This window comes from Cuculus canorus, chromosome 5 (genome assembly GCF_017976375.1).
Source record: "Cuculus canorus isolate bCucCan1 chromosome 5, bCucCan1.pri, whole genome shotgun sequence".
Lineage (NCBI taxonomy): Eukaryota > Metazoa > Chordata > Aves > Cuculiformes > Cuculidae > Cuculus > Cuculus canorus.
The window spans coordinates 56528732-56543453 of NC_071405.1; the positions used below are offsets into that span (position 1 = coordinate 56528732).

A 14722-nucleotide genomic window follows, 5' to 3' on the forward strand; every position below is an offset into this window, starting at 1 on the left:
GATGAAACAAGCCCAATCCTCTGTTTGCCAGTGCTGTGCTGTTACCTGCTGTGTTTTCCCAGTTCTGATAAAAAGGCACTCTGGCAATCACAGAGGCCATCTCTTATCTTGTGCTATAAGGCAAAATAACTTATGTGTCCTGGCAGACCAGGGATACACATCTTGGAAACAGCGCGAGAATAACAGAGCTGCATTTTGTTGGGAACATTGCTGCTGTGTATTTTTCCTCAGAGAGCAATCTGGGTGGAACATACAGTGCTTTATGTCAGCTGCTATTTCTCAAATAAGTTGCATGCACTCAGTTTTACAGGTCTGTTCACAAGTCCATAGACAGCACAAAGAACACAGTTCTCTCACTTTTAAATAAGTAAACAAATGAGAGCACACACCACCCTTTCCTTGGGTAGCTCAAACCATTTACTGCTTATCTACCCCTCTCTGATGCTGTGCTCCATCCACACACCAATCCAGCTGAACAGAAATGTATCAAAGGAGCGAGGTTGGGGTGCTACTCAGCTAGAGCTAACCATGATGCTGAGGGTTCAGGCAGAGCAGACACCCACACACTAGTGCACTCTGTGCTCCTTGCTTTGGTCGCAGGCAACGTCATACATCCGAGCTTATGAAAGACATCAGAGAGGGAGATACAGAAGATGGAAGAGATCTTTATGCTTTGATAGTACTAGGTTTGCCACCGCAGGCTGCACTGATGTAGGAATGTAGATCATCAGTATATGGCAATGGAGCGATTAAAAATAGGTGTGCAGTTACCTACCTGTCTGCCGTCTTTTTGATTGCAGGCTTCCAGTGTGATTTGAGAGCCAGTAGAGAAGGAGGTAATGGAAAGACACTTTTCTTGCTGTCTAATTAAAGGGTCATTGAATACCCACTCCTTTGGCATAAGAAAAAGAAAGGTTCCATTAGGATCATAACAGTGATCAGACGAGGGAGAAAGAACTTTTTCTATCAGATATTTCAAAAACTTGTATCTTTGTTCAAGTCTTACCAAAGGCTCCCTGGGAAGACTGTGGCAGTAGTCTTCAGCTGATCAGAAGTTTATGGTCAAGTTTGGTGCATCATGACTATTTCAAAGCCTGCAGCTGGCTCCCCTGAACATCTGAGCTGCCTGATTAACTTTGGATCCTATGCAACTCCCTGCTCAGCAGCTTTACAGATTTAGGCCAACAAAGCAGAGAGGAGCCTGACCCTGATTTACATGACACACAGCTGCTTCTGCATATTTTACATAGCAGACACATTCTGCAACAGGTATCTGGGACCTGTAAATTGTCAAGTGAAGCAAAACATATATAAATATATTCAAGGGCTAACATGTATCACCAGCACACATGAAGCACAAGCCACTTCATTTTCCCTCCTCTCACTACATGGATAATCAACCCAATCAACCATTATTATTATACTTTCCCCAAGGAAGAAATACAAAATGCACTACGTTTCAGAGATTTCCAAGAGTAATCATATGGAACAATGAGTCAGATTAAACGGCACGTTGAACACTGACCGCAGACTAGTTTCCAACAGTTAACAGATGTCAATATGTATTTTCTGGCATAAAATATCCTCCTGTGACCCTTAACTTTCTCAAGCTGCTTCCCTGCTGTTTTCAGTAACCAAAAGAGGCTGGGTGCAGATCCCCAACTTATATAAACCAGCACGGCTCCTAACGTGCAGTTAGGAGAGCTGCACCAAATCACTCCAGCTGGGGTCTGGACTATTTAAGCTATTTGGGCTTTATACTGAAATGCATTTGTAAAACAGCATAATTCAAGCCATCTGCAGCTACAGCTGAACTGACAGTCCAAGGAATGTTTCTGAACCTGGGAAAATCTCTTATCTACAAAGCATGATACTAGCCAAGCACACCCCATGACCAGATCTCATGTGTTGGATGATGAAGCAGAGCACAGCCAAGCAACAGTCTGAGGGAGTCACTTGCCTACTGCACAGACTCACAGTCCTGAGCGTTCAAGCGCTACCTGTTGCCTTTGAGTAATGAAAATTTTCCTACTCTATGCCTGACTGCTGAGTCTGTTACGCCAACAGAGCTGTAGGGAATGGGTGTAGCTTCTTTTTCTGCTTACTATTAAAATCATTAACAGGGCCAAATTCTTCCTTCATTCACCTCTGTACAAACCCACCAAGGCCAGAGATGCCTTTTCATTCACCAGTAACAGAAAGGGCAGAAGCAGGAGCAAAGCACCAAACTGGAACCTGCCTTACCTGAGTGACAAGTGGATTGTTCACTGTTCCTTTACAGATTCCCATGCCAGCCAATGTATTCCCTGTAGTATCCTGTGCCCGAGACTCCAGGCAGTTTCCTCCTTGTTTAATTATTCCTGGAATCAGCTCCTTTTCAGGCACCCTTGAAGTAAAATGACAGCTGCATGGCATTTCGTACACAGAAATGTCCAAAGCACCTACACATTTATAAGGGCATAACTGTCCCCTTACTGAAACATAGTCCCCTTTATTTGACAGAAAACGAACAATATGCTAGCTATCCACTGCAAATACCTGTAGGAGGAGAAAGTCAATGGAGAAATTGGTCAGAGGGCTGGTACTCTTTTGTTTCAGAAGGCTGAAGGTGCCTTAGGTGCACCCCAAGCAGTTAGGTGCAATGGCTCTTCTGAAAGAAGCCACTGCCAGCAAAAAGCCAGACCCACAGTGATTTTTCCGGCTCCTGCCTCCCTCTTTTCTAGAGCTCCCCCCAAGTGTTAGCACATATTCACTGTCTCATTGGTAGAAATACAGGAAAGATCTGTCAAGGCCAGACTACAGCTGGATATTTTAGCCTTGACCCATGTTAGCTACAGACTTTGCTTGACTGAGACATAAAGATGCACTGCCAGGTGTGTTAGCTAACAAGTACTAACAACACAGCTCTGTCCAGGCTACCTTCCAGTACAGCAACGCCACAATACTACTGTATCCTGACCTGAGCCAGAGGAAATCGCAGGCATAGCTGGTATTCACCGGGGCTTTCTCTTGAACCACCCCGGGTCTCTGCACTGAGGCTGTCTTGGCTCACTACCTCCAGGCAGATCATCCAACAGGCAAAGACCAAATCTTAGCTGGGAAGGATGTAGTTCTCTGGCACTCATCTACACCCCACAGCTTTGAAAACACCACTGTTGCACATTTCTGAGGGACAGGTACATAGAACAAAGCAGAAGGCTCCCACAGGCAGAAGCAACAAACCTTTTGCAGAGTTGCTGTGATGATACAAGTCAGGAAATCACAAAAGGTTTCTCACAAGAAAAAGATGAACAGAGGAAAATCTTTTCCAAGCATAAGTCTTTTTTGCTCACTGCTACCAAGGCGCAGCTTCATTTTGTGACCCGCCTCCCAGATCCTTCAGAGATTTCTACAAGTGGAGAACTGACTCACTTGAGCTCGGGGTAGACGTTCTCTAGATACCACTGGAAGGATTTACAGTTCAATTTGCGTCGCTGTTCCACTCGATCTGCAACACTAGAAACACAGGCAGGTTGTTGAAGATAAAGTAGTGAACAGGAAGGAGTGGAACAATGAAGATGGGCCAGGAGGTTTGAGAGAGACTATACAATTTTTCCACTTTTCCCTGTCACTCATTCTCCCACCTAGCTGTTGCTGGGTTCAGAGCATTAGCAGTGACCTCAGGTGAAAAGGAGACAGGCAAGTAGCAGGAAATAGAAAACAAAGGCATAAAAACCTTTGGGGAGCAATTCTTGCACCTTCTTTGCCTCAGAACAGGTGCAGAGCCCAGGTCCTACAGTGTTAAATAATACATTGCAGTAAAACTACCGTAGGACAATGAAAGTGTTTCTGTCTCTGAGGGCCCCTGTAGAGGTAAACTTATCAACTCCTGAAAAGCCCTAGAAAGTTTTTTGCTCAGGCATATACCAAAGGTTAATCTGTGTGTGCTAGAGGGGAGGGAACAGAGGAAGCTCTAGGTGCAGGTTGGGTTTCGGACCTAAACAACACAATTTGTTCTAAAGCAGTTTTGGGAAAGGGGAGGAGTATAGTAGAAAATCAACTCAACATCTCAGTAGCTGCCTGCTGCAGCAGTCCTCCCCCTGCTGACTTGCTTGGCTTTTGCTGGCTGAAGAGGACTTTCCCTCAAGCAATCCTACTGAGCAGTGACACTAGAGACTCTCATCTTCAAGCTACACCATTACATTTTTGTGTTGGTGTTCCAACCATGCTCCTTGCCACCCTCAGCCCATAGAAGCAACTGTACTATCCATACCTCAGAATAATGTACGTAGATCCTGTATTCACATCAAAATACAGGGAAAGAGGGTCCACTTTAGGCCCATAATGTCAGAGGCATTTGCATCCTAAAATCTAGATTTAATGCAGGTTCACAGGGCTGTTACTACAGGTCAAGAAGTTGCCTGAAATCAAATCCTACAGCTCTTCTCCAGCAACACTGCCAGTAAAGCCACTAGGAAGTCTGTGTGAACAAGAACTGCAGACTTTGGCCCTAAAACACATTAGCAATCTATCCATGTCCAACATACAATAGTCCTGTTTCCTTCACAAGCATCAGGGTTACTTCCTATTTGGCCTCAGCTCAGCTGCTGCAGCCAGCTCAAAGACAGATAATTAGGTAGGCAAAGCTATTTGCATAAATATACATAATGCATCATAATAAAGCACAATATACAATGATGTACAACAAAAAGGGGGGGGGGGCACCTGCTTGTCATTGAATAATCAGAAGATGCATCATTACCAAGTGCATGTAGCTACACATTTGAGACACAGCCAGTCCTTCAGCTGATGCAAGAATAGTCACTTGTTCGCAGGCAGATATAGTCCACAAATATACACCACTCCCAGAATTTTTTAGATTTATTTAGGACTCATAGGGGTTTGTTAGCATAGAGAGTAAGCTCTCCCCTCACCCTAGGTTTTTGTGTCCATCATTGATTTCTAGGTCACAAAGAACTCTTAAGCCTGTAACTGTGAGTCTCATGTGGCCTGAAGATGGCTTTAGCAAAGGCTGTAACAAGCACAATTCTGCACAGGTGCAAGCTACCTCATGCCAGCTAGCTGTGCCTGCCCCAGATTCTGCATCCACACAGGAACTTCGGATCATGCTCTAGTAACTGTACAGCTTGCACTTCCAGAGCAGCTGCATGCCATTTTAGAAATTATTCCTATCTATCAATTTTAAAAGTCTGGCCTTTTAATTTCATTACAGATCTCTTCAGCCTTCTGCTAACAAATGATTTACACAGGGTCACTAGGGGAAAGAAAAAGTGAATCAGAAGCAAACCTTGTTAACCAGACACTCGAGCTGCAACCTCCCTGGCAAGACAGCCATTTGGAGCTGTTTCCCACACTCAGCCTCAGAGAAGATCCAAAACCCCTTGCTAGCAAGGGGCTTTCCAGAGCTCTCCTATCGAGGTTTGGGGGCATCTTACCTCCCAAATGACTTGCCAATGGCAGATGGCCGGGCCTCATAGTAGTACTGCTTGTATTCATCCATCCAAACTTCTGCTGTGCGCTTGGTGTTCCTGCAGGGCGATGAGAAAATGCTTTGCTAAGTGCTGCTGGAAAACCTGGCCTCCTAATGAGCAGGCACTGGGTGGGGAGACCCAAGGCCTGTCTACCAGGAGGGAAGTGGAGGGCAGTCCCAAACATAAAACTCAGTGGGCAGTATGGATGGATATAGATCGGATGTGTTAAGTCTACAAACCCTGGAGAGGATGTTTCAGTTCAGGAGTAAAAATTTTAACAGCCACAGCTCACCACTATTTCTTTCACACATGCTCCCTCTGCCCAGATACCTGGACTGACTGACCCTGATTTACAAGTATCCCTTTCTCCAGATTAGACTAACATCATGGAATAATTCAGTTTGGAAAGCACTTCTAGGTGTCACCTGGTCCAGCCTCCTGCCCAGAGCAGACTAGCTTCAGGTCAGGTAATGTTCCTGGTCTTGTCTGGTTGAGTTTTGAAATCTCCGGGTATGGAGATTTCACCATCTCTCTGGGACCCTGTGCCAGTGCTTAATGATTCTTACTGTGAAGCACTTTGCCTCATCTTTTTTCTCTTCCCATCTGTCCTGCAGTGGAAATTGTCCTTAGGGCTTCTCTCGGAGCACCTATAGCTCAACAGGCTCTCTGGATCAAAAGGCACTCAGAGGCACTAGATATGTCTAAGGGCTGCTGATATCCAGGCACATGTCACAGGGCAGTATCCACGAATGGCCAGAGGCCCTCTCTAGGGTACTGCTCCCCCACTCCACTGCAGACTGAGGAAGAACAAGATGCACTAATACAAAAAACAGAGAAGGGAACAGATTTTGTTCATAGAAAACGGCAACTCATCCTTCCCTTGAGAAGCACTGCTCAGCCACAAGCCATTCTCTTTTGTCATAAGGCAGAAACACAACAAAGAATTCAGGTTTATTTAGACATGCCCAAGGTGAACTGGCTGCTACCAGCAACTACCCCACACCTACTTGATATAAGTCAGCGCATTGCCCTCAGGGAAGTCATAGGGATGGCGCTTCCTGAACACATGTCCCACTCGACTGCAGGGAACGATCTCCAAGCTGCCACCGCACATCCACACCCGGAAAGAGAGCTCTGGAAGAGACCCCAAGAGTCATACAGCTGCAGCCAGACTGGCAGCATTTCCAAGAAGAGCAGCTTCAGCAGTGTGTCTGAAATCCTTGCCCCTCTGCTCTAGATGTATTGCTTGTAACAGTGAAACCAGGAATGACACCACAGTGAGAGCGAAAAAGCTGTCCTGTCTTTTTTAAAATGGAAGCAACCTTTGTGGCTCAGAAATTTCCTAGTCTTCTCCAGGTCTGTTTCTATCTTTGGTCCCCTAAGAATTATCAGCGAGACACCTTTCATTTCAACCAGATTCTTGTGGTTGGTTCTCAGGCCTTCAGGATGGCATTTGGCCAGAGACTGAGATCACCCCCACACCCATCTTGTTTTGGACTCCTGTAACTATCAGCCCTGCGCATGGATGGAAGATAAAAAAGAAGAATTCAACACGTAAAGCAAGTCATGTGAGGAAGAAAATAAGTCTAGGAGACAAAGAGACAGAAGTGAACAAGATGAGGGCATAGGAAGTGAGCTGATGTCTAGAGCAGAGTCCTCTCCCTCGTACCTCCATGTAATCCACCCTACAATCTTGTTGCTCTTGTTCTGCTTGGCACTGTTAATAAAAGAAAAAAAGGTTGATGACTGGGTTAAAGTTTGCCACCAGTTGCCTCTGCTACTGAGAGCAGAAACCAGTCTAATAGTGTGACTATAAAAATATGGAGAGAACCCTGCTACTTGAAGAAATCCAGCTCATCCTGAACCTAAATTCAACACTTTGTTAAAGGATTAGAAGAACACAGGGCTTTGATATACAAGCAGTAATTTGCATCACAGAAGATACGTGATCTCACTCAAGCTTACAGGGCTGTCCTCACAAATTTAATCAGTGCCACGCTGGAGGGTTTTTCCACTTGCATTTCATGTGGCACCAAGGAGAGAAGAAGGAAGAGGAAAAATGAAAATTAGCTGGGTAGCTTGGTAATCCTTACCAAAAAGGCATCAGATTGTGCAGACCGATTACTTCAAAAACTTTACCTAGCTGGGATCCCCTTCCAGTAATACCTGAATTATGGAGCTCTGATGTTTAGAAATTAAAAAGATGTTATGTATCCATACCTAATAGCTGTTTCAAAGCATGTTAACCCACTAACACCTCAACCTTTATCTTTCTCCACTGCTTTTCTCTCTCACTCCTGGAAAAGGTTGTTTAAACAGTGTGGTTTTATGGGGGAAGATGGTGTATTTAATCTAGCTTCTAAGTAAAAAAATATTTTATTAGACTCAATTTTGTGGCATTTCTTACTAGCTCTTGCCTCTCCCTGACTCCTTCCTAGAGCTTATTATTTTCAGTTACTTCAGCAGAGAGTTCCAGCTTCAAAGAGAGTAAGTGCTCTAAAACAAACAAAAAAAAAAGGCAAAGGCATAAGTTTCTGTCTGGTAGTGTGTCCAGCTAGCGTTTGCTTTCCTGGAATGAGGTTCTGACTCACTCTGGCCCACGATAAAAACAAAATCCTCAATCTAGCATGTTTAACTTAAAGTGATGTACACTTCCCAAGGGAGGATTCCTCAGGTCATATTGGTATCTTAGGCACATAGGCAGACTGCACATCCAGTTTTGTAAATAATGGAATTGTTTAAAGACAGTGTGAAAGAACACATATTTTGGGCAAAGAGAAAATGGAAATCAAACAGAACTTATAAACATTTTTCATCCATCCTCTTACAGGAAGCATAGGCAAACTTTTTGCTGTACATTTTCCGGGACGTGATCTAGTCCATACTTGTTTGAAGTGACTTATCCACTGTGGCTTTTCCCCACCACAGTGAAAAAAAGGAGTTTACCAGCTTACATCCAGCTGGAAGGATACTTAGTCACCTGGTAATTGCTACCTGATCACTCCTATGTACGTACTATGTACGTAGAGCTTGTCTGTGCCCTTCCCATATATTCTCTTATCCTGTTTCCTCACAAGAAAAAAGTTTCAAAGAAGATGTTTATTAAAACCTATCTTAGGGGGCAGAGAAGGGCCCATCCTGGCCACTCAAGTTCATCAGAACCACTCCCCTACCTCATCTGCAAGGAGTGACCTTATCCAGTTCCATTCCACTCAATACTGTCAACTGTAGTAAAAATAGTGTTTCAGTATATCACCAACATTTTTTCTTGATCATAAAACCTGATTTTCAATTAAGTATGGAAACCCATATTCTTTAAGAACATGGTGTAAATTAACCATTCTGAATAGTTCTTCAAGGAAAAACAACACTTTTTGTTGGCAAATTCAGGTTGGTTTCAACCCCTCGGCCATGCAACAGCAACAGGCTCGATGCAGAAGCCACGGGTTGATTCGTTGCCTCATGTGTTGAAGAGCTGAAAAAAAGGTAGCTTTAAAAAAGAAAAGTAGTCTGGTTTATTTTTACAATAGCTTCCCACTGCCATCGTTGCAGCGGTGGTGTGGCCGTTGCAGCGGTGGTGTGGCCATGAGGCGCAGAGACAGGTGTCATTAAACAGAGCATTGTGCACTTAGCTTTGCCCTCTAAAGTGAAGAGTGGAGGTGCAGGACAAGAGACAAGTAGTGGAAGGTAACAAATTTACAGGGAAACCACGTAACAGGGCAAAGCTGGTGAGCGCCCTGTGCACCTGGCCCAGTCCCACACAGCCTGAAACAATTATGCACATAGATCAGCTCTATGTGCAAGAATGGATGTGGGTGTGCAAGTAATTTATTGCCACTTATGACAGAGAGCTCTGCTTAGCATCAAGCTACTGACATACACACCAAACAACACCACTGGGCTCTCAGGTGGGCAGAAGCAGACGACTAAAAGCTTAAAGAAGTATTCTTTCTTCATCTTCAGGGTTTACAGTTGCAGGTCAGACGCCGGTAGGATGGTCAAGTGGCTGGCTCCACAGCTGGAGCAGGACTAGTGACAGCAAGGAGCTGAGTTTGGCTGTGCATAAGAATCAGAGGTACAAGGACAGGGGATCTCCACGCCTGAGTAAAGGTTGCGTGTTACTTCTGCTTGGCTGATGTTACTAGCACTGCTGAGATCCCATTGCAAGCCCTATTCAATATCTCTTTTTAGTATCATGAATATCGTAAAACTGAAGCAAGACCTTGGAAAACAGAGCACGAGCACTCATTAGCAGGTATTTAATTTTAAAAAGTGGCACTTTGATATTCTGTTATCAGCCAAAAATATTATTTCCTGGTTTCAGACAGCATTTGAGAAAGAGGCAACTCTCCCAGCTGTATTCAGAGAAACAAAAGTTTCCTCTTCCCAACTCTTTCTTTCTTTCTAATTGGTTCTTGATGTGCTAGAAAACACCATGTAAATTCTTCTTTAAAGGGATTTATTTACAAATCTTTGACATTTATGGAAACTGCAGAATCAGAATATTTTTGGCAGCATTAGCCACAGAAAAGTCTATTTAAGTTGACTGCAAAACAGAGTAAAGCTTTTATCTCTTCAGCTCCACTTGCATCATATCTAAGTGAACACCTCAAATACTTGAGGTCTCCGTGAAACTCTTTTGAATACTCTTCTTCCTTTTGTCACTAACACTCACTGACATTGTGGCATTCCTTCACATGACAAGGTAGAGAGAGATGCCTGGAATATCTATGCCACCAGTAAGTGCAAGGAGATGGATTAAAGCACCACACCCTATTAAGATAAAAGCACTTGAGTAGACAGACTACCCTGGGCATCTGAGTTCCTCAGATGATTGATACCCAAGTTGGCTTCTAAATGTTTGCGTTCTGAATCTATTTGTACCAAATTCCACTTACAAAAAGGCTTGTATTATTAGGAAAGTAGTCCTTCTGACCTATCAATCTGGAAGAGTAACTCAGACTTATCTGGGAAAGAGGAACAGGTGTAAGAGAATGTAGGAGTGACTGTCCACTTCAGAGCTGTGGCAACACAGACTGTCATGTGAAGGATGAGGGGGATATCTTCCACATCCAAGAAACAATTTATATATCAGGAGGTTCCTTTCTCACTGTACTGTGGAAGCATCTGTCTAATAGTGCATTTGCCTGTAAGAGAGTGACAGCTCTGATCGCAAGACATCCATTTACTTTGCACAAATCTGACAGCGATTCAGTTCTGACCAACAAGGGGATTATCTGATCATGTCCATAGCCTTATATCAACACCAGATATCAGCACCAGATATCAGCAGACCAGATCCCTCAAACAAAGAGTTCTGGTAGGCACTGAAGACTGTAAAGTGATTATGCATTACTGCATCATTCCCCTGAAACACCTAAACTTACCAAAATTTTCTCCTCCCCAGATGTCCATTTGAGTATCATATTTTCCCAAATGGTTAAACCAGGACTTGTCGATCACAAAGATGCCTCCCGCTATGACAGGGGTTCTGAAAAAGAAAACAACCTTACACAAAATCAAAAATAATCATATGTATACCTAGCACTACCACCTCCATTTTAGAAGGGAGACAATTTGTCCAGGCCTGACAAATTGTATCTCATTTAAAAGAGCAAAATAGTAGAGCTGGGACATGAAACCGCAGCAGGCTTCTGAGATCCTTCTCACTACATCATCCTCCTGCCTTTGTTAGACGGTCCGGCAAGCCCTAATATGAGTAATGCTGTGTCTTTTGCATTTATACAAATACTAACAACATGAAGGAATGACACTGAATGGCACTGTCGGATGATTGTGTTCACAAATTAGATGCAGTGTGAAAGAATTTGCTGTATGCACTGCTCTGCTGTTAGTAAGCAGATTGCTTCTCTAGTACAAAACAGGCTCACAATTTACACAGAGGAAGAACTGAATGATACTTTTGTGTTACGAACAGGAAGCTGCCTGCCTATGCCACAAGCACTGTAACTTTTTGTACCAGGATTTATCACATTCTACATTCCTCCGAGCCAGCACATAGCAGTGAGGCTGGCAACAACCGTTTCAGCCAACAGTCTCTTTTTGTCTATGGACACACACATTTAGGAGGGGAGGACAATTCTGTGCCAAAATTACTAAGCAAGATTCAGCTCTTCGGTCTGCTTTACACTTCGTAGGTGACTGTTTAGCTCCTTAATTCCTCACCTGGAAGATGAAGGAAATTAAAAAACCCTAAAGGGATTTCTGAGGCATTCAGAGTGTTAAGCAAGACTACAAAAACAAATATATAGAAGAAGAGGTGGCTTGTAGAGGTGGCAATGCCTAGGAGCCTATGATAGCATATAATTACTATTCTTACAATATTCAGTGATTAATAGTCTCAGAATCAGGCTACAGATCTCAATGCATTCAAGGAAAGAACATGAGTTTGTCACCATCAAGTGAACACTGTGCTATTTTGCCCTCAGCAAGACAGTCCCTGTGTACTCTTTGCCACACAGGTGAAGGCTTAGTAAAGGTATTTGGAGGACTGCACACAGCCCATCAGAGACAGCTACCTTATAGACTGAGTTGGGTCTGTCCTGGACATCTTCTGCTCTATAGGAATCTGCTCCCACTTAAAGTGAAGGCTCCAGTCAAACCCTGAGAATGAAAAAAAAACAAGTCAAATAGGTTTTATTGTTGTTTTTCCCTGCCTGCCAAAGTTATAAGGCTTTAATCAAAGGACTTTGTGGGATTTGATGTATTCTGGGAACAAAGTCCTGAAAACCATTGTAACCATCTCTTCTTTCAAGATTACTGTTTATTTACAGGTGGCCTATGGTGGATAATTGAGCACAGCACAGTCACTAACATTATGCCATTGTCAAGGGTCACCATAGAACAAGCGGCAAGCAGCACAGCAGCGAACCCCAGCCACAGAAGAGGGAAAAGAGCTGCGCTCTTTGGGTGTGACCCAGGAAGACCACAGGAAGAGCTGCAAAGGGGTTCAGCTGCCAGGAGAGAGGCGAAAAAGTTTTTTAGAAGATGCCATGAGATATCCTGGCAGCAGCAACTGGAAGTGCCTGTCAGACTCCAGTGTACATGTAGCATAGGGTGGACAAGGGCATATGTTTAATCAGTTAAGTAAGCCCTGAAATTGAAGAACATTATGACAGTGATGCAAGCCTAAGAGGAAAACACTGTTCGGGTTTTGTTTTAACTCTGCAAAAGGTCTGACTTTGCAAGCTGCAGGAAAATGAGGATAGATAGGAAAGATCATCGCACTATTTTACTGGAAAGTTGAAGAGAACATAGATTATTTTTCATGCACTGCCCCTCAGGCCTGACTTACATAAGCCATTCATTATACCCACCTCCCCTCAGATCTGCTGATGCTGCCAGGTAGGCAAAATTATCCAGGCTGATAACATCAATAATTGGACTCACAACTCGGGTATAATCCTGAGGGAGAGAGAGAAAGGCAAAAAAAGGCCTCAGGCTTTTACTGAGATTGGAAGAGAGAAAGCTGCACACGTAAATTTTTGCCTGGCTTCTCCAATACAGGTCTGGTAGCTGAGCAAACCACTTAGTCCAAACATAGAGATGATGAGTATTAGCAAACCACACACAGACATGCAGAACGGAGCCTGGGACCTTAACATCCAGGACTGCTCCTAAGAAACAGCTCTTTATTTCCTGCTTAAGTCACAGGACATGAATCACTGTCCCAAATGTTTTTGTTTTAATATTCACTGACAGCATACCTTTTGCTCAGCCATCCTTGAATTAACTCATTATCAACAGTGTAGAAATAATTGCCATTAAGGGGTATAGATGCTTACAGTTTTCCTTTGCAATCCTTTTACTAAGTAGAAGTTGAGATTATAACAATTTTTCAACATCATGAGATGGGGCATTAAAGACAGTCTTATGCCAGCTGAAATACATGATAAAACTGAGAGCAGGCAATGCCAGAAACAGCAGCTTGTTATCAGACAGTTGCCAACCTTTGCGCCTTTCCTATCAAACCTCCATTCTGTGCCATGCCGCAGCTTGTCCTGCTGTGGCCCAGTTGGCCAGGATGGCACATCCTAGGTGAGAGCCAATCACCCATGCATATTTCCCTGGGTGCCGCGATGGCTGCACAGCCTGAGCGATGCCAGCACCCACCTGGCAGCCTGGTGCTCCAGCCACTGTTCCAACCAGCCAGCACTAGGACTGGGTAGGTGTTGGGAACTGAAGTAATCTGAAATTGGACTGTTTGAATCCTGTGCTTTGGTTAGCATTGGTAACTGACTTACTTAGGGCTGGATTGTTGAGTTTTACATGACTGATTTATTGTGACTTAACTAACATAATGACACTGTAGAAGTAATATTAATGAAGATAGTATGCTTATCAATATGAATGGAGTGAACATTACAATCAAAAGAAATGGAACCATAACTCTTGGGAGATGATGGAAGAGACCATTCTACTTAAATTTAGCGAATACAGATGGGATCCAGGTGCAGATAAAAAAAATGGATTGTGAAACTGTGTAGAGGCATCTGCACCAAAACACAGTCATCAAAGACGACAAAATGTTAAACAATTTGATTGCACAAAAGACACACATGAGCCACATGAACAGGTGATGTAATAGATTCCGAGGCATTACAAAGCATAAGAAAATTATCGGGGGAGTCCTTCTTTGGAAGCACACAGTTTGACCTGTAATAAACCAACTCTGTGACAGAACCGAGGGGTTTAAACTTTTCTTTAACAGTAGGGTAAGTTTGAAATCTGAACCAGGATGCATATCAGAAATATAGGAAGTAGGCCTGAAACAGGCTGACTTGAAATCTGCCCAGTAAATAATACTGGAGTCAGTACCCAAGATTTTGCAACTTGGGTTCTTCCCTAATGAAACTAGTGAGGTCCTTTCTGCTTAGGGACCCCTATGCTGCTGCTGCAGCTTGACTAAAAGAGTGGCAGTAATGTAAACATTTATGGGCTTCTGAGATGGAGGATTCATTGAGCAGGAAGAAAAGGAGTAGCTTTTAAGTCATCAATCCTGAAGTTTCACCTTCTTCCACTCCTTCATACTGAGCCAAACGAACGTGAATATAAGGCAGCATTAGGGCTTCCACTTCTTCTCCTGGGGCCCATTTCTCCATGGGATCCTTCCTTTCAGAGGGGATCAATCTCAACCACTTGCAGGCACAGCTCTGCCTCCTCCCATCAACTCTCCCAGTTTGCTCTTAGAGCAGAACCACGTCTCCCCCTCCAGCCCTACAGTGTAGTCT

General features: G+C 43.7%; 1 protein-coding gene across 1 annotated transcript in view; it reads right to left on the reverse strand.

Moving 5' to 3' along the window:
- The window catches only part of GALNT16 (polypeptide N-acetylgalactosaminyltransferase 16), a 78379-nt gene that overhangs the window by 10449 nt on the left and 53208 nt on the right, over nt 1-14722 (reverse strand). Inside the window, exons 7-14 of the mRNA XM_054068450.1 lie at nt 12809-12896; nt 12011-12095; nt 10859-10962; nt 6479-6605; nt 5436-5528; nt 3412-3495; nt 2245-2386; nt 776-892 (exon numbers count right to left, since the gene is read on the reverse strand). Of these exons, the coding sequence (XP_053924425.1) occupies nt 776-892; nt 2245-2386; nt 3412-3495; nt 5436-5528; nt 6479-6605; nt 10859-10962; nt 12011-12095; nt 12809-12896 (840 nt within the window). The remainder of the gene's footprint in view (nt 1-775; nt 893-2244; nt 2387-3411; nt 3496-5435; nt 5529-6478; nt 6606-10858; nt 10963-12010; nt 12096-12808; nt 12897-14722) is intronic.